Raw genomic sequence first — 20,160 nt, forward strand, 5'->3', positions numbered from 1 at the left:
AAAAAGCCCACAGGACCAAAAAAACTCTTTATTAAAAAAGCCCCAAAACCCTGTGGGTCAGGACCAGCCCATGGGCTTTCTTTTTTATAAAAAAAAAACTAAATATAGAGGTGCATAATGAAAGCAATTACATAGAAAAGTAAATTCAATGTAGAACTAATTTCAGAGAAATAACAAAGTCAATTACACACAAGCAAATGACTGTGAATCAGGCTTGAAAGTGTATGAATCTTGAATCCATGCAGAGAAGATATAGTGAAAAGAGTGAACACTTCAGAACATCATCCACTTGATTAATTCCACCATGGCAGCAAAATTCCAGCGTTGCAGCCACTTAACTACTGTTTACAACAGCTACACTTACAAACTTTCATAGCAACTCATGCCCAATTCTCCTCTAAGCATTGCATAATCAAAATAGCACCTACACCGATTGAATAAAAATCATTACTAAAAATTAACACTATACTAAACACAATTTAATCAAAGTTGGAAAAATCTAAGATTACTACTAAAAAAAGCTAGAAATCTAACAATTAAAATACTGAACTAAAAGCACACTTAAAAATTCAAACTTAACAAGGGATCTCAGTATAACAATTAACTAATTTTTGATAATATCTAAACACTTACAGTTCCAAAAGAAGACAAGTCTGATTTTTGATTAATCACGTTGAAATTAACCCAGCAATTTTATTACAAGAAACTGATACTCGAAAAACCTTATTGTTATTATCGCGCAATGCAGAATAACGTCGTATACTAATAATCAGACAGTTTCAGAAACAAAATAAACGGCAAAAGAAGAATCATGATGCGTATATGGAGCATTGAGTTAAACTAATTAACCTGTGCGGAATCAAAAATTAACAACATCACAAGATCACTGCCCGAGACAGTTTCCCATATGTCACCAAGAGTCCCATTCTCCTCAGTAAACCCGGCTGCCCGAGCTTCAGCAAAGGAACAAGAACCTTTTCTGAGTCCAATCTGGATTTTTAAATCATTGAAACGACAAACAATACATTTAATCAGCCAGCCAGCCATTAATCAANAATTTCAGCATACTTTCATATATTATAAATAAACGAAACTGAACTAAATAACAAATGAAAACAAGAATCACACCTTGACCACAATATCGGACTTTGCTTCAGCAAGCGAGTCCNTNAGATTTTGAGCCTGGGCAGGTCCCTGGAAACACAGTGCCTTGTTAGCAATCATATCAAAGCTAGGAGGTACAACATCATCGGAACAAAAATACTAAGCCATAACCTTTTAAGCTTAAACAAAATATTAAATACAGACTCTCTGAACTCAAATATAAATAAAATTAACTAATTTTGCGCTTTCCACAGGATTCCAAGCCCAGAGTGCAAGAACTAAACCGAAAAGCTTTTGACCACTGAGAATCGAGATTCTCCACTATATAGACTTGGAGTGAACCAGTGTAATGAACTTCCCTATCGGCAGAGGAGTAGTCTTAGGCCTTTTGACTGGCTATACAGGTTTAAGTGCAGTAATAATTACTCAGCTATACTATGCCTTGTACGCAGATGACTCTAAATTCCTCATTTTTCTCATGGCATGGCTACCAATTTCCAGTTATCAGAATCCACAAGACTGTTCAACAGCCAAATGACACCAAAGTTTTATACAGGTTCCTCTATCTGACATTAGTCCTTGCAGGGTTCCTCATGTTTGTAACTTTACTACAACAATTTTTCACTTTCTCTCAGTTTGAGTATCAGATTACTACCACTGTGACGCTTCTTCTGCTCATCCTTCCACTTTCTGTTGTTATTGTTGTCTCTCTTACATCCATTTGGATCTATTTAGGTAAGGTGGTTCAAGGGGTTGTCTCAGAGTTTATCATACTCAAATATAGAGTCCCTAGGCCTCTCATGCTCACATCATTGCTTTTGTTATCTTGCGTAGGCCATCTTTTAGTTGCCTTCAATTTCCCAAATGGTCTCTATGTAGCCTCAATTGTTATAGGGTTCTGCTATGGGGCTAATTGGNCATTAATCTATTCTGTTATATCTGAACTTTTTGGCCTCAAACATTATTCAACATGCAGAAACATGCTCTAATTTAAGAAGTTCACCATTGATTTAACCAATCAAAACAATCTATATGGAGAATGGAATTTGCACCATCAACTACTACACGTTTAAACAATGTTGCATCACAATATTTCCATACACAATGCACCAAGGCCAAATTCAGAAACAGCCACTGCACTACTAATTCCAAACGCAAGTTCTCATTTTAAAACAATTTCCAGCAACCATTCACAGTCTCAATTTAAAAGCACACAGCCATCCAAATAAAACTACAGAAACAACCCCTGAAACATCTAAAAGCATTTTTACAGAGAAAATCTTGCAGAAATCATTATTATTTTTTTCAAACATGTCAGCCCTATGCAGCCCCTTTCCCCCACATCAACACTCAAACTAGTCAAATGAGTGTTTACATCTCACACCGGCTATGCATAGAACCCCAAGAGCACCAAACCCAAATTCAAGAACAAGGAAAATAGAGATTATAATGTTTACCGAAAGTGAAATCTGGAGGCGTAAACGACGGCGATGAGCTCGAACCCCAAGAGCACAATCACCACCACGAAGAAGACGCGGATCGTGCGGTAGAGCTGCGACGAGTCGCCCCGCAGCGACGCTGAGTCCATGATCCGACGATGCGCAGTGCGGGCGAGGTGGAAGACGCCGCCGTAGAGCCAACCAAGCGAGGCGGCGAGCTGCTGACGGGGTGTTAGGGTTGGTGGCAGTGATGGTGTGGATGTGGGGTTTGTTGGGGCCACAACTGTCATTGTTCAGAAGAAAAAGCGAATAGTCTAATTGTTTTCGGGGGTAGGGGCCTAACTCGGCCCTGATTCATTACAGCCCCATCAAACGGGGGCTTGTGGGACTGGGGGCTTTAAAAAAGCCCCCTCAAATGTGGGTCAAAAAAAATGGGCAAAATATGGAAAAGGCCAGGGTCAGCCTCAGGGCTTAAAACTAAACTGACAGCTCTACATATCGGTCTAGTGCTCACTTAAACACTTTTATGACTCTTCAACTACTTCTTTTTCTCTTGTTTGGATAACCTCTTTTATATATGCTGAAGACATTTCAATACTTAAGTCAATTTGTGTTTGATTAGTTAAACAATTAATATTATAATAAATGTATCATAAAATTTCCAACAATGTATTTGTAGATTTCTCTATAGACTTTTGATTACGATTGACCTGATCATGCTCCAATTCCTTAAACCTATTACTCACATATTTTAGATTAAGTGAATGATTAGCTAATTTTGATCTTAACCAATAAATCTTCTCCACTCCACATATAAACGACGATCAATTAGAGACAATTTGATCCGCATGTATTGATTAGTTAGTACGTATACAATATATATATATATATATATATATATATATATATATATCAATAATGCAAAAATTACGCACATGACAGTTTACAGGCCACCGTCGTCGTAAAAGATGCAGTTAAATTTATCCGATTAACTTTATGTAAGAATTATATATAGATAAAATGAAATAGAAGTGTAAATTTTATCAACATTATTATAAATCATAGAAGAGGGTAGTATCCTTAACTAAATATATTAACAAGGAATAATGGAGTGATGTTTTTCTTTTTAAATAATTTTGATATATATTGTTATTATATACATTTAAACTAAAAGTAAGAAGAACTACATTAGCAATCTCTTCTTAAGGGAGAAAGTGATTTTCCCAAATGATTTATATGTATAGTTGGGTTAACACATGGTATGATAAACTTATTAGGATAATAATATTTAGACAACATTTTTTTGACAACATTTAAACATTGATTACGTGTCAATCTGTGATTGGTAAAAAATTACTCCACATTAGTGTTTATGATTATTATTATTGATTGTAGAGTAATTTTTAACCAATGTTCAAATGTTGTCAAAAAAATGTTGTCTAAATATCATTATCCAACTTATTAATGCTTTGATTTTTATTTAACAACTCGAAATTTTTTGTCACTTTAATTTTTATTTTTTATTTTTTGGTTTTCAGAACTTTAGAAGCAAGTCAATTTGCATAACTCAACAACAACATTGGGATGTTTAATAGAGTTATCAATTAATTTTGGTGAATTGAAAATTGAGTTAAGCTGGATTAGTTGACATTAATTTTAAATACCAAATCCAAATGAATCCGAATAATAGAGGAGTCCTTGTTGATTTAGATGTAATTAGAGTTGAAGGAAATGAAATAAGAAGGAAAAAGACAAGATACAAGCAAGCAATAAATGTTCATAATTAGGTTGAAAATTAGGGAAATAAGAAAGAGAAAAGTTATTTTCATGTTTTCCCACCATAAAAAATTAACATTTTCTTTTCATATTGTTGGAATAATTTTTTATAATATAATTTTAAGAATAATAGTTGTATACTAGGAAAATATGGTATATTAGAAATTGCATTTTAGTTAATATATAAATAAGTTTTTATCTTTTTTCTCTTTTCACAAAAAATGGAAATTTAATCTTTCCTCTTTGTGTTTATTTATAAACAACTATTCCTTCATTCTTCTTTATTCACTGCTCATTTTTTCATTCATAGATCAAATAAGCATAATGTTAAAATAATGGTATATAATTATGCTTATTATGTTCAATAATATAGAGGAGCTTATACATATCTTTGCCAATTACACATTTTGACCTCTGTGTTCACATGCCGTGCAGTTCATCCTAAACTTTGTCTACAAGCATCTTTTTCCCATTTAATAACAGTAGATCTTTCCTTTGAATATATAGAAAAAAACTTAAATATATTTCTTAATCTTCAAAAACAAGTTAGTTCTAATTAGGAAAAATATGTTTCTATTTCTTCTACTTAGTTGGTCAAACTTAACTTTGATTCTTGTATTTTCAAATAGATTAATCGGCCCTCTATTATTATTTTTTTCTGTTTCAAAATATGTAACGTTAATCACTTTTACTATTATAAAATTAAAATTATATTTCTTAAAAATATCAAGGACTAATCATTAATTTTGAATCTCCAAGACAGAAACTATGATGAAATTACAAGGAAAATTACAGCATTTTCTCTTGAAGTTTCAAGTACCATGACCACGATAGGAAATTTAAATATATCTTATCAACAAGAAACAATTTGAAAAAATTCATCTTTCATAATGGCTTATATACAAGTTACAATTACTAATATTATAATGATGTTTGATAATATTTCTTGATTTTATTTTTTCTCTTATCATATATTTTCTTTGAGTTTGAGCTTTTTTTTGTTTTTATCTAAATGCATTTTCTTTCTCGTAGGATGATATTTTCGTTGTAAACTATCTTTTTGATTCTTACTTCGAATCATCTTCTATTTAAAGGGTTCTTCAAAATATATTCATTAGACTGAGCTCTTACCTTGAATTTTGTGTCTTTCTTTGTCTTGTCGTGTGAAACAACCACAACTTGTCAAAGCAGATTTGTTTTCCAGTACTTTGATAGAAGTAGGTTGTACTATTTTTCTAGCACGACTTCTGATGGTGAGAACATTCCGTGAATGTCTTCTTTGTCTTGAACGTCCACTTTTGGTATATTTCAAATAGAGCATGTGGATGTGTGTAATAGGTTATTTGCATAGAATAGAGTAGATATGTATGTGACAAATATGTCTTATAAGTTTTATAGACGATTTTGTCTTAACACTCTCTTCTTCATATCATCTTTATATAGCTATTTAAAGAGATGATCGTTGGATGTGGAGTTGACCCTTGTGTAGGCTTCTTTAGTGCTTTTTGGTAGATGATCACATTCATGTCATGTAGAGGTACAATGCTTTATCATATCTTGATTGAAGCGAGGCTTGTACATTATGTCAAAGTAGTTGTTTATACTTAGATCATCCTCAGAACGTTCATTTCTTCTCTCAACTTCTTTATTCATGTATGCAATTGCTCTGCTTAATTCATTGTGTAATTTTGATCTACACAGTAAATAAGTGCAAGGTATAAAAGCAAAATAACACTTTTATCGTACATGCATTAAATGTTTTGATCATTTATGAATGTTGTCTTGCACTATATGTTCAAAAGATCTTGTCATACATTGTGTCAATAAATATATCAGTTAATTATAACATTCAGATAATATTTGATAGTATAAGGCATATTGTTGTTTGTTGTGAAGCATTAAACACTTATAGATGAAAAGTAATTTGATACATAAGGATTGATGCGTTTTTCATCAGATGATATATTTTTAAGACATTTTCCATTGATTACAAGTTTGCCATCTCGTCTTTATTAACCAGAGCTAATATCCATTAGACAATGATTTTGCTTTAGCTCTTTCTCCTCTTGTAGCATGATTAATTTTGAGACATCAACCTTTAGTATTATACCTTTTATTAAGAGTGAAGTTTCATTCTTTAGACTTAAGGTATATCCCTATGTTTTGTGCATATGTCCTTTAGACAATACCTGTTGTAAAACATGTTTCACTTGGTAGATTTTTGCACTCAATGCTTTACCAGATTTACTTAGACACTTTTTATACACATTAGGTTGTGATTGTACATATTTATGTCTTGACAAATGTATGTAGGCTATGATTAGACACTTCTTTTCAAGAATACATCATGTTATTTTAGCTTATTTATTTCGTCATTTAATATTTAAACGCCTCGTGTAGCCTTAGATATGACCTTTGACTTTTACTCATATTTGGCTTGGCACTTAGATACTTCTAATCTTTAGACGTTTTCCTTTCTGACTTCTATTTCAAGCTAAGCAAGCATCTAGATGGTTCATTTGGTGGATGTCTTGATGTTGTTCATTTTCTACTGTTCAAATGTTATCTCTCTTATGACCATTAAAGAATGAGATTTTGTTCTTTTATTATTTGCATGATATATTTATGTCTTTTCCCTTCTTCTTAGACATATGATTACCTAAGATTAATTCGTTTAATGTTGTTTGTCAAACTTCAAAACTAGAGATGCTTTAGACGATTCAGTAGAATGTTAGGCTGTCTGCCGCACGACCATGTTTTTGGCCCTTAACGTCGCCAATCGCCATGTGCCTTCGTTACATCTCCTGTATTTGGCGTTGCATGTCTCTAATGAGCTCCATAGGATCCTATTGCTTGCCCATATTCCTTGTGGTTACCATTGAATTATCTTCTTCCTTGGGCCCCACGGTAGGCACCAAAATGTTTTAGTTTGTGGGGTAGAGGTTATAAATCTTCTAAGTTGTGTATCCAAATTCTTGTCTAGCTCCTTTTGTCCTTCACTTCATTCGGTCTTGTTGGGAGGTTATCTGCAAAAGGTATTCCGATACTAAAGTCAGTGTTTGGCTGTTATAGCAATCAATGCATAATAAATGCAAAATCACCTCCCTCCTTATTTAAAAGATGTATTTATAGTTTTCGGAATGGACCACAAATTAGCAATGTCCTAATCATAGTCCAATTGTTGATAATCCTACTTTGTTATAAGCTAATTAATATTGGTGTTAATTTGACAAGATGCTGATAGTTGATTGGTCAAGTGATGATCATTTGGTCGAACACGTGAGAATGACCATATGACCATACATTACAATCACAAAATTTTTTGAAGGTGAACCAAAAACAAAACCCAAAACATATAAATATTAGCCTTAATACCAATTTTGGTCCTTAGTTTCATTAGATGTATTCAAAGTGGTTCTCCTTTTTTTTAGAAGTTCATAGTGGTTCCATGTATTGTAAAATGGTTCAAGTTAGTCCTTTTTGTTGACGACGATTAAATCATTAACGACACAATGTCCAGGTCAGTCATCAGTAAATGAGTTGTTAGTTTTTTTATATACATGGCAACTTAAAAAACCAATAACGTGGAAATATGATATTTGAAAATGATTTTGTTCGAACTCTATCTTCACCACAACTTCAAAATCCATAGCCCTCCACAGCCACAACTCCATCGTCGCGGTGAACTTCTCTACCTCCTTCGCCACTCTGCATCCTTTGCCTAAGAGATTTCTATCTGCAACCTTAACCCCCTCACTTCATCCTTCACCTCCCTACGACTTCATCTTCCACCACTTGGTTTTCGCCACCTCCCTGCGACTTAATCCTTGATTCCTCGACTATTTGTTTTGTAGAATTTAAGATGTTGATCATATGTAACATTTAAGTTTTTGTTCTTCTCTGCCCACTAAAAGTTAATATTATATAACAATGTAAAGAAATGGTATCTTCTTCAACCTTCATCTTCATCCTCTTCAATGAACATGATTTCTCCTTTAACACTCTTAACATAACATACATAGATAAAATATGATAATGGTGCAGGATTATTTTGGAATTTCATTCTCAATCCATGCAGATCCAAACAATTTCGAAGGATTGCAAAAACCTCACCCATTCTTCAAATTCATGTCTTCACTCGCTACAATCAACCCAAGCGAATACTTGCGGTCCTTGCACATCCATCAACACATCCGCGTGAATAGTTTCATCCCCTTAAATGAACATAGTCTTAGAGAGATTATGAAAGTTCTTTGCTGAATGAAGAGTTTAATACTAACAAGAAATGTTAAAATTGAGAAGTGACTTTTGTAATTTAAAAAACATTTGTGTGTTTGTACTAATTAACAATTTACTTTTTATGTTTTTGGTTTTTATTATATGGGCATAACTTACTTATGTTAATTTTGATATGTAATAGTATGATTCCGTACTTTAATTTATATGTTTTTATTTTCTTTTTTCAATTTAACTTTTTGAAATTAACTATCACTGAATAAGTGTTGATATAATTTCATGTTGTCAACTCTAAATTGATGCCAGCTGTAGATGACGAACCCTATTACCACACTAATACATTTAAGGCTTAATACCTTCATTGGTCCTCATATTTGTATGTTAATCTCAGTTTGGTCCTCAAGTTTTGAACTGTCTCAATTGAGTCATAATTTTTGTAAAAATGCACACATTTTACCCTAACCGTTAAGTTGTCTCAAACGGCGTTAATTGATGCTGAGATGAATTTTTTATTGTAGGCTTAATTCCTCCCTTGGTCCTTATGTTTTTGTGAAAATCTCAGTTCGGCCCTCAAGTTTTTCTTCAAGTCCTTATGAAATAGAAACATTTTACAACATTTTACCCCAACTATTAAGTGTATTGAGATGACATTCATTAACTTTGAATTGAGCTGTAATTTTTTTTTTTATGTTTTAAAATCATTAAATCCACGTGGCTATGGTCTTTCTTTTTCCTTCCAATCACTTATCACACTTTTTCCTCAAGTCCTTATGAAATGCAAACATTTTACAACATTTTACCCCAACCGTTAAGTGTATTGAGACGGCGTTAACTTTGAACTGAGCTGTAATTTTCTTTTTTATGTTTTAAAATCATTAAATCAACGTGGCTATGGTCTTTCTTTTTCCTTCCAATCACATTTCACTCATTCCTCCACTCTCAAACCCTCAAACCCCCCGACTCACACCTTTTCTCCCTCTCAAACTAAAAAATGCCGCCGTTGTCGACAGTTCAAAAATTATGACCCAATTGAGACAGTTCAAAACTTGAGGACCGAACTGAGATTTGCACACAAATATGAGGACCAATAGATGTATTAAGCCTAAAATAAAAAAATCATCTCAGCATCAATTAACGCCGTTTGAGACAACTTAACGATTAGGGTAAAATATGTGCATTTTTACAAAAATTATGACTTAATTGAGACAGTTCAAAACTTGAGGACCAAACTGAGATTTGCACACAAATATGAGGACCAATGAACTAAGAGTACGATTACATGTTCCCAAACCTAAACCTAAGTTTAAATTTATTTTTTTTTATAAAAATAATTTAATTGGGTCTTATCAAATTAAATCATTTTTACAAAAAATCTCTTTAAACAATTAAAAAAATAAAACAAGCTAAACATTAAATGAAAATATTAAAACCTTTTTTAAATTTGATAGGTTAGAATAGAATCCAAGTTTTGGAAGAGTATATGGAAGCAGAGTGGAGCTGGTGTGAGTGTGAGAACCATAGTATGCTCCGAAACCCTTGGAAACGTTGTTGTAACCGACGTTCGGGTTCCACGTTGCTCTGCTCTTCACCCACTTCGCTGTTTCACAGTGGCACCTGCGTGGAGGGAAACCCTGAGAGGAGAAGGAGAATCGAAGAAGATCCCTCGCTTCAGATTTCGCATCCTTGGCCAGAATGGGTCCAACTCATCAAGTGGTTAATCCACAAGGGACACTTTCTTCACGATGAGGGAAACGTGTTTCGCAACACTGCTATGGGCGCCAAAGATTGCAATGCCATTAGAACCGCGTGCCTCAATTTCGGTAGAGACCACTTTCATATTTTAAGGTAAAGCAGTATTCTTTGGGTTGATTGTTTCTTTTAATTTGGATAATGCTAACTAATAGGGATGCTGGAGGGTTGCACAAAACAAAAAAAAATGTAATATTATCTTTATTTTTAGTTGGGGTGTTTAATTATAATGTTATGTTTGGGAAAAGTTTGGCTGTGATGTTTAGGTTATGCATACAAGGTGTTTGAGTTTAAAATTCTGACAGACTGTGTACTGCTAAGATTTTGTAATTGGTGGAATTGTTATCCAATGCGGTGTCTGCTATGCTACTAGTATAAAACTAGCTGCACGTGACATTTGAGTTGCTGTGGGCACTCCATGAGGGGTTTTTAATGGTGCTCTCAGTTGTGATTTTTGTTTTTTGCAAATTTTGAATTTGTAATCCTTGATATTGGGGCTGAGTTGGCTGCAATAGGATTGCGGAGGCCACAGAAGCTTTGATTTTGTAGCTCAATTATGATTCTCTGATTTTACTTTTTGCTACTTATCGCAGCTGAAGTTCTTGTGCTGCCGTCTGTTCAAGTATTTTTCTTTTTGGGAAGTTATGAATATAATAATATAGTGGTGGAATTATGTTTGGTCAACTTACTGGAAAAATTTAAATTATGCTTTGATGTTACGATGATTATGCATCCTCCTAGTCATACACAGTATTCTGGAGTTAGTTTATGTTTTAAGTTAGGTTTATCACAACATCCGTGCACGCATTGCTTGTGAGTGACAAGTTTAATTGTTGTTTAGAACCTAGAAAGTGTTTGTTATTTCCTATATTGGTTCGTTTTCAAAACCAGCTTATGACACACAAGCTTTAGTTCTGTATAGTTTGATACACAATATGCAGTGACTGTCTAATAATATTTTTGTTATTGGGTGGAGGCTATGTGGTGGTGAGCTGCCTAGGATCTGGTTATTTTGTTAGGTAGTGTTGAGGGGAAATTGATAAATCTAACACTGTTAATGATTCCTCTCTAATAATAAATATATAATATATCTGCCTAATTCTGTTTTGCCAGTTATTGTAAAACTTATTTTAATAGTTATATATGAATGGTGACCTTGGTCATATTTGATAAGATAAAGAACTCATAAGATGATACTTATTACTGAGGCTAACTAATTAGTTTCAGTTAACAAATCTCGTACATTGGTCTGTAACCGAGTTTAATGGTATAGTAGTCAATTCGTGTAACAAATTTCAACTGGTGGAATAAGGCTTTTGTTGTCGTGATCACAAATTGGATTTACTGCAGAAAACTGCAAATTAATGTGGTAGTTAGTTTTTCTTACTGCAGAAAACTGCATTGCAAAATTGATATTTTTTATTTTTGTTTGACAAACGTGGAAATTTATTGTTGAGCAGCACTGCAATGTCATTTAGAACATCCAAATTCATATGAACCTAGGCATGATTTTATTTTTTTGTGTTAGATATTTGATGCTATGGGAAATTTTTAGAAAAACATTATAATATCAGATACAGGAATCTGTTTAAAGGAGTCAGAGGATAACGCCTCGTCTAAATGAGTTGGTTTAAGACATGAGAAAAGATGAGAGGATTTTGTTCCAACCATGCTAGGTATCTATGAGCATGGTTTAGAATTACATAGCTGCAGATGGATACCTCATATCTGGAATTAAGTTTGTAAGTTGTATAATGTGAGAGAAGGTAAATGTTAGTTCCACGCTATAGACTAGAGTCAATAAAGTTTTATTACCATTTATGTGGCAATATTAATCCATGCACAAGATTTTGTTTTTAATTCCTTCTTTTTGTAGTGGAAAAGAATTTTCACAGGAACTTATTTTTCTAATGGTTTTACTCAGATTCCTGTCACGAAAAGATATAGGAGTTACTGTGGCACTTGGATGTCCGAGCTTAGATAGGAAAGTGGTCAACTCAGGAAAGCGTCTCAGAGCATATGTGGGTATTGATGAGGGAAATGTAAGTAATGACTTAATTTCTACTATCATATGCTTTTGTTTGTGGTATACTTTACAGCTGTCTTTCTTTTCTATATCCAAAACAGATTCTTTACATTTAACCAATAACTATAATTCTTATATTCCGGTGCTTCAATCAGGTATGCAGTTCCTGCAATTTGAGGGGGGACTGTGAAAGGGCATTCGTGAAGGCACGTGAAGATGAAGGTGGGAGAACAGTGGATGTTATGCGTATTATATTGACCTATGGCCTTGACCCAATTACTGGTTCAGTGGATAGCAAACCGTGTCTTACTAAAAGGGTAGAAGATTCTGTGAGAAGACTGCTGAAAGAAATAGTAGAGCACAGTACCAAAGAGGAAAATTCTAATTTTCCAAACAGCACAGAGGTTGTCACGGGACAAGTTCATTCTAATCAGCCAGGCAAGGGCAAAATAGATGTTGCAATGATGAAGCAAGGGGACTGGCTTTGCCCGAAGTAGAGCTTTGTTTCCATTTACTAATTATTCATTGTATTAAATCATATACAAGTTTCTGTTGCACTTGTTTATGTTTCCCTTTTCATCTTTCATTGGGCAGATGCGACTTCATGAACTTTGCTAGAAACATCAGGTGCTTGCGCTGTGACTGCCTCTTTGAGGAAAAAATCAGGCAATTGAAGCAGGATAACAATCACTTACCTTTGAAGAAGGGAGACTGGATATGCAATATGTATGACTGTTAATAGAGTTCAGTTTCTTTGTTGAGCTTTTTTGTGTTGTCCTGTGCTGTGCATTTAAAATACATTACTTTTGGTATATTAAAAAGATTTTTAATATATTTTAAAACATTAAAATAAGTTTACATCGATGTATTTTAAAGGCACAGTAAAAGAAAACACAAAAAATCATTAGATAATCCAAATTCTAGTATCATGTAGGTTTGTTTAGCACTGGTATTCAATTTTAATTAAAATCAATTTGGGATTTCTGCAGATGCAATTTCCTCAATTTTGCAAAGAATACAAGATGTTTGCAATGCAAAGAGAGGGCTTCCAATCGTCACCTTAATCCTGGTGAATGGGAATGTGACTCGTGGGTTCCTTTTAACCTTACTGTTATTTTGTTTCAGTTACAGTGCCAAATGAACAGTTTTTTTTTCGTTTATTTACTTGCTATTGAACTGGCTGATTTCCTTTTTGTGTAGGTGCAATTACATCAATTTCAGAAGAAACATGGTTTGCTTGAAATGTGACCACAGACGGCCTATAGTATCAAGGGCTTCAAATTCTTCTTTTCAACCTCGGCAAGAAAACATAAACCACCATAAGATTGGCAAATTTGGTTCTGGTGCACATCAGGGTGATAGGAGTGGTGAAACACAATTGGTGTTTGAAAGAAAGAATAGGAAAAAGGATTCACATATGTGGAGATTTGTAGAGGACAAGAATGAAAATCACAAGCTCGTAAATAAATCTATTGACCCTTCTGAATTTATAGATTTTCCTATTGTTGGAGGTAAGACTCAGCTGTCTGAGGTACAAAGAAGAGAAGCACACAAGACTGAGTTGCCAAATCAGTGGAGAAGGCCTCCGTGGCAAAGTGAAACTGATGATGATGAGTTTTGTTCTTCAGATAACCACAGTACTGATGATGAAGAAATGGACGAATGGTTCGGAAAAGGGAAAGGTAGGATTCTAGAATAGTGTAATTTCCCTACACTGTTATCAATGTAAGTGTTTTTTTGTGAACCAATACTTCAAATAGCAGCTTGTAATTGTAATTGATGACAATGACATATACTATTTATTTATTCGTTTAGAAAGAGGGGCTTTGATAATATGTTTTTATATTTGAGAGAAGCAGGAAAGTCTTAAGTTCCAGAAAATATGTAAAATATTTCAGAGGCTCTTTACTATTTTTGTGCTGAAAGGATATGTTGATTGTAATAACTTTTTACAGAGTTATGATTAGGGTTTGTTGCTGTTTTTCAGTTACCTGTTTTCAAACTAATCTGTTTTAAATAAGGGTTATAAATACCTTCTTGACCTTTGATGATAAATGCAAGTAGAAATATTAAGTTCACATTGAGTTGTATTATAAATTACCCTGACCTTTGATGAGAATCAATATGGCTGAATCTGTTTCCACATAAAAACATTGATATACACTTAGAATGTTAGATTTATTTTTTATACTTGAATTACTGAAAAGTTTTAAAAGGTAATTTATTTTTATAAAACATTTGAAATGTTTTATCGTAAAATATATGATGTGGATAGAATTTTTCTTTTCAACATATTCACATTTTAAAAATTTATGAGATAAATTTGATTATTTAAAATTATAAAATTTCAAATTTTACTTAAAAATTAAGAATTTAAAATTGTCCGTACTCTTTTCTTTAGGTTGTGTTCGTTTCAAATGATTTATTGTTGAAAGAGATTTTGAAAAATGGATTCGAGAGTAAATATTGTATGAAGACACAAGATTCAAGATTAAAAAGTTTAGAAAAAAATTAAAACACTTATTGTATAACTCAAAAAGTTAAGGAAATCTAGGCAATATCAGAGGATATCAGGAGCGCGTGAAACTCAACAAGTCTAGGGTAACAAGAGTTATTCATTGACTAGGGATACCAGGTGTGATGAAGAATACTACACATCCAAGAGTGAGTGAAACTCAACTAGACAACATATTAGGGGATACCAGGAGTGCCTAGGGATACAATGAGTGCTCTCCTTACTCAGTTGTAATCTTGTTGAAGATTATAGTGGAATACTCTAAGGTATATGTGCATTTGAGGAGACTAGATGTAATTCAGTTGGAGCGAACCAGTATAAAAGTATCTATGCATTTATTGTTTACTTTTGTCTCAATGCTTCTCTTATAAAACATGCAGTTGCATTTTAGTTTTGAATACAAGAGCTTTCCATACTAAACGATTGTTCATCAAAAGGAAGTTCTTACAAACATTATAGTGGATATGCTAAATAGCATGTGAAAGGAATTTATTATTTAAAATTATTTACAAGGTCGAGCATTTAACAACTACTTGAAATATCATGTCGTCTTTGCAAATCCTTATATGTCCTAAAACAGTTTCTTAGGACCTTATTTGGAAAATTTAGTAATGCTATTCAAAAATTTGGTATGACTCGATGTGAAGCAAATCATTCAGTCTTTTATCGTCACTCGAGTGTTGAATGTGTCTACTTGATAATATATGTTAATGACATCGTTCTTACAAGTAGTGATAGTCATGGCATCTTAGATAAAACAATGTCTTCACAACCATTTTCAAATCAAAGATCTAGATAAACTTATATATTTCTTGGGTATTGATGTTGCACAATCCAACAATGGTATTATTATACATTAGATATTTTGAAGGAAATTGAGTTGATGAATTCAAAATTTGTTGACACACCGATGGATCCTAAGACTAAACTTCTGCCAAAATAGGGGGAGCCTATGTTAGACCCCCAAGAAATATAGAAGACTGGTTGGAAAATTGAATTATTTTATAATTACTCACCCTGACATTTTCTTTGTCGTTAGTGTGGTAAGCCAATTACTTAATTCCCCAAGAGAAGATCATTGGAATGCAGTTATCCATATATTAAAGTGCATTAAAGGATCTCCTAAAAAGGGTTGTTATATGGTTCTAATAACCATACAAAAGTGGTTTGTTATTTAGATGCTGATTAGGTAAGATCTCCTTTTGATAGAAGGTCTACATTAGGATATTGTGTCTCCATTGATGGTAACTTGATCTCTTAGAAAAACAAGAAACAAAGTGTTATGACAAGATCTAGTGCAGAAGCATAGTACAGAGCTATAACCTCAGTCACTTGTGAGTTTGTTTGGCTTAAGTAATTGCTTAGAGAATTACAATGTGGAGATGTCACTCAGTTGACACTTATATGTGACAATCAAGTTGTTCTTCATATTAGTTCTAATTTTGTCTTTCATGAGAGGACCAAACACATTCAGATTGAATGTCATTTCATTAGAGAAAAGATTATATCTGGAGATATCAAGACTGAGTTCGTTAATTTAAGTGATTAGTTAGCAAATATTTTCACTAAGTCTTTACAGAGGCTAAGAATTGTAACAAACTTAGTACATACGATATGTATTAGTTTGAGGGGGAGTGTTTAATATATTATCTTTATCTTTTATCTTTAGTTACTTTGTTATTATTCTCTTCTTTTTTTTTTAACTTAGCTCATATTTCTTCTATTATAAATAGAGTACTTATATATATATTCAACATAAGGAAGATTAATCCAAGAGATAGTTTTTCACCATTCAAGAGAATGCATTGCAAACAAGATCTCGTTATGAAAAACTCATTCTAGAAAAAATATTATGGAAAACTTGTTAAAAAATTATGAAAAGCTCATTCCAAAAAATATTGTGAAAATTTTGTTTTAGAAAACTTATTTCAAAATGTGATTGATGTGTTTTAAAAAGTTTTTTTTTAAAATAAAATTCTATTTATTCTTAGAGGGCCAAATAGAGTTTATAAAACCAACAAGACGTGATTTTCTCCATCGTCTTTGCCTTCGACTTTGGTCTTCATTCTTCGTTTCCAGGAGGAGAAGTTCCTCTAGTCTTCTAGTTTTTGTCTTTTCAATCTCAGTTGTTAGTTTTGGGTGGTGGGGTGCTTGTAAGAATACCAATAGTTTGTTCTTTGACGAGTATCTAGTTCAGAGAAAAACTCATCCTTTACTTATTTATAACATTTTTTATTGAATTTTTTCCCTTGAGATGGTTAAGGAGAGTCCAATCATAGTTTAATCATGATTTAAATTTTGTTTTGTATCTAATCCCTATTTAATTATATTAAGCGTTAATTGATTTCTCATGCTTGTGGGATGAGAGAGTGTCGTGAGGTTGAGGATGTATTTATACTAAGAGGCCGAGAAATGGAGTAGCTAAGAGACCTAGGTACCAAGTGGTCGAGTGATCATGTAAAAGACAAAGATGTCAAGAGGTTCGAGTTTGAACAGGAAAAGATTATATATGGTTTAAACTTTAATTCAGAAACAAATAGCATCATATCAGATTAATGAACCTTTTGAAATAAATAGTTAAAAAGTTTTTAACATTGACATATATAAACAGAAATAGGGTGGTAGTGTGTGTGTTTATGACTTCCTGAAGAAATTGGTCAATGATTTACCATCCAACTCTTTCTTGAAGAACCTGGTCATAAATTCACTGAAGGTGAAGTTCCTATAAAGGGCTGGTTTTTCTTCTGATGTCAGCTCCGGCAATGGTCCAAAAAGTCTCTCCCTATCACTTGGGTTCAGGAAAACAGCAACTGACACTCTTGCCTCATCAGAATGATTGGCTAACACTCGATGATGAGCACTCTTGTATGCTTCGTTAGAAATTATCTGACACAAAATCATGAATATCAGATAAGGAAAAAGTTTCATTAACAACTTTTTGACAAATTTTTTACAATGCATATGTGACAGTTTGTGATTGGTTCGTTTTAAATATTTTTTTAAGATAAAATTCAAACAAACTAATAAAATGATGACACGTGTTCAGTTGTCAAAAAGTTGTTAAAATATCACTGTCCATCAGAAAAAGGAAATCTCCAATTATACTAATTATTATTAGGAAAAAATCTAACAACTTTTTTTGTTTGACAACGTATATGTGACAGACTATGATTGATTTATTTCAAATACTTTTTTAAACATAAATTTAAACAGACCAATAAAATAATTGATTTATTTCAAATACTTTTTTAAACATAAATTTAAACAAACCAATAAAGTGATAACACGTGTCCTGATATAAAAAAAATTGTTAAAAAAAGATTATTAAAATATATTTGTCCATTATGATACGTACCTGAAGGAAATCTCCAATGTTAATAACCAGGGCTTGGGGCTGAGGCTTCACATGGATCCACCCCTGTTCCGTCTCAACCTGCAACCCCCCAATGTGGTCCTGCAGCAACACCGTAAGAGCCCCTGGATCAGCATGCGAATTAAGCCCCACCGTTAGATCAGGCTGAGGGCAAAACGGGTAATAATGCCCCACCATAACTCTTCCTTCCCACAAACCCATCTCCTTGAGCCTCTCCGCACCCAATCCCAGCCCCTCACTCAGCAACTCGTACAACACACCGGAAACACGCACCACTTCCTTATCCCATTCCAGCACCTCTTCTCTGCACACCTCCGGAATCTCGCTAGAGTCAGCTGCTGTGGGGCCCACCCTAATCTGCAAACCGATAACGTAATTTTGTTAATATTAATAAAAATTATTTAGGTCTTGTTGTATTCAACAATAGATTTAGAAAAGAATAATTAAAAGGATTTCAAAGATAATTTATTTTTTATTTAATTGAATAGATTTGGAAGTACGAAGTAAATTTTTTTAATCTATCATATGAATTAAATCTTACATTACTTTTTATATAAATATAAATTAAATCCTACACTAATTTTTATATAAATTTTTTTAATATGTAATATACAAATTCACTCTTGTTCTAAATTTATTCAAATAAAAGACAATAAAAAAAATTACCTTCAAATTTTTTTAAATTCACTCTATTACTCTTTTTCAAAACCATTCAATAAATCTTCTTAAATTTTTTTAATCTATTATTCAATAAATTGAGGTCTTGTTGTACTATTCTTCCCTCAACATGATTTATTTTATGAATAACATAATTTCAACCAAGTGGTCAAGGAACAAAAGTCCTAATACTTTTGTATTACGCAACTTTAGCTGTTTCGTATTACGCAACTTTAGCTCGAGAGCGATGAAGATACCATATATATTGCTAGCTAATAAAAAATGGTTTTAATATAATATTTAAGATAATTATTATTAATTTGTTATGATTAGAAGGGTTTTCTTTCTTAGACTCTAAGCTAAAAACTCACGTAAAAATTAAAATTCAATGGTATATAATTTAGGATTGCAAAATTATGTTAGTTACCTGGATTGTGTCGCGCCAGCTGGCAGCTTTTGATTGGAAGAGATCCACGTTTGAAATGTACGATACACCCTTCCCGACCTCCCTACGGTACACCGGCACCCTCTTTTCCGCGGGCTGCTCGTGGAACGCCTTCACCGCCGCTAGAGTTCGCCGGAGTAACTCTTCCGGGACGCCGTGATTGACCACCTGGAAGAACCCCACCGTGCTCGCCGCCTGCCGGATTTGCTCCACCACGGCGGCACGCGACTCCTGCACGGCGCCCAGGTCCACCGTAGGAATTTCTGGAGCGGAACCGGGTTCTGCCCCGCGCTTCAGCTCCGCTAGGGTTTCTGGCGGGTGAACGAAGATAGGGGGGATGGCCTTGATTCCCGAATCGATCAAACCTTTGACTCCGACCTTGGTTTCGTCGAACTCCTTCACCGCTTTCGCGCGATCGTAGGGCGCGGCGGCGCTGACCGCGGTGGCCACCGGCGATGACATAGGGAAGAAGCGACTATAGGAATGGGTGAAGGGTCTGTTTGTTTCTAGGATGTTCAAATTCAGTGAACAATGAAATGACAACATTGAAGTGCAGTTTTCTCAGGCAGTGACAATATATAAAATAACAAAAAAATAGTACTATTTTAGATAAGTCAAGAAACTTGACTAATTCCGGTCATTTTTTTTATTCTAATTATATTTCTTATTTACACAACTCAAATATAAAATATTAAATGAAAATTTCATGTAATTAAAATAATATGTATACGGGATTTGTTTTAGGAAAAAGTTTCTTTAACAATCCTTTTTTTGACAACTTTTTGACAACGCTTAGGTGGCAGCTTATGATTGGTCCGTTTCAAATATTTTTTTAAAATA

At 33.5% G+C, this 20,160-nt stretch overlaps 3 protein-coding genes across 3 annotated transcripts; 1 reads left to right on the forward strand and 2 right to left on the reverse strand.

The window, feature by feature from the left end:
• Positions 1-2,952, reverse strand: LOC106777327. The gene is made up of 4 exons (XM_014664902.2): positions 2,562-2,952; positions 1,129-1,194; positions 850-990; positions 1-424 (listed from the first exon to the last, which is right to left on the reverse strand). The coding sequence occupies exons 1-3, from the start codon at positions 2,831-2,833 to the stop codon at positions 876-878; spliced, it is 453 nt and encodes a 150-aa protein (XP_014520388.2). The 5' UTR covers positions 2,834-2,952; the 3' UTR covers positions 1-424; positions 850-875.
• A 7,072-nt stretch (positions 2,953-10,024) lies between these two features.
• On the forward strand, positions 10,025-14,316 carry LOC106777551. Its single transcript, XM_014665158.2, has 6 exons — positions 10,025-10,400; positions 12,229-12,346; positions 12,486-12,823; positions 12,925-13,056; positions 13,320-13,418; positions 13,531-14,316. Exons 1-6 carry the CDS (start codon positions 10,036-10,038, stop codon positions 14,027-14,029), a joined length of 1,551 nt encoding a protein of 516 aa, XP_014520644.2. The 5' UTR covers positions 10,025-10,035; the 3' UTR covers positions 14,030-14,316.
• A 3,052-nt stretch (positions 14,317-17,368) lies between these two features.
• LOC106777552 (1-aminocyclopropane-1-carboxylate oxidase homolog 4) lies at positions 17,369-19,883 on the reverse strand. The gene is made up of 3 exons (XM_014665159.2): positions 19,303-19,883; positions 18,201-18,575; positions 17,369-17,731 (listed from the first exon to the last, which is right to left on the reverse strand). Exons 1-3 carry the CDS (start codon positions 19,864-19,866, stop codon positions 17,480-17,482), a joined length of 1,191 nt encoding a protein of 396 aa, XP_014520645.1. The 5' UTR covers positions 19,867-19,883; the 3' UTR covers positions 17,369-17,479.
• Positions 19,884-20,160: the final 277 nt, after the last annotated feature.

The sequence above is a fragment of the Vigna radiata genome, chromosome 11 (assembly GCF_000741045.1).
Source record: "Vigna radiata var. radiata cultivar VC1973A chromosome 11, Vradiata_ver6, whole genome shotgun sequence".
Taxonomy (NCBI): domain Eukaryota; kingdom Viridiplantae; phylum Streptophyta; class Magnoliopsida; order Fabales; family Fabaceae; genus Vigna; species Vigna radiata.

What these genes read in the sequence shown, in the direction of transcription:
- LOC106777552 (XM_014665159.2), bottom strand. Translation starts at nt 19,866, where the DNA reads ATGTTGTCATTTCATTGTTCACTGAATTTGAACATCCTAGAAACAAAC. An exon ending in GCTGGCGCGACACAATCCAG is followed by an intron (nt 18,576 to 19,302) that starts GTAACTAACATA and finishes ATCGGTTTGCAG; the next exon opens with ATTAGGGTGGGCCCCACAGC. An exon ending in ACATTGGAGATTTCCTTCAG is followed by an intron (nt 17,732 to 18,200) that starts GTACGTATCATA and finishes ATTTTGTGTCAG; the next exon opens with ATAATTTCTAACGAAGCATA.
- LOC106777551 (XM_014665158.2), top strand. Translation starts at nt 10,036, where the DNA reads ATGGAAGCAGAGTGGAGCTGGTGTGAGTGTGAGAACCATAGTATGCTC. An exon ending in TGGGTATTGATGAGGGAAAT is followed by an intron (nt 12,347 to 12,485) that starts GTAAGTAATGAC and finishes TGCTTCAATCAG; the next exon opens with GTATGCAGTTCCTGCAATTT. An exon ending in GGTGAATGGGAATGTGACTC is followed by an intron (nt 13,419 to 13,530) that starts GTGGGTTCCTTT and finishes CTTTTTGTGTAG; the next exon opens with GTGCAATTACATCAATTTCA.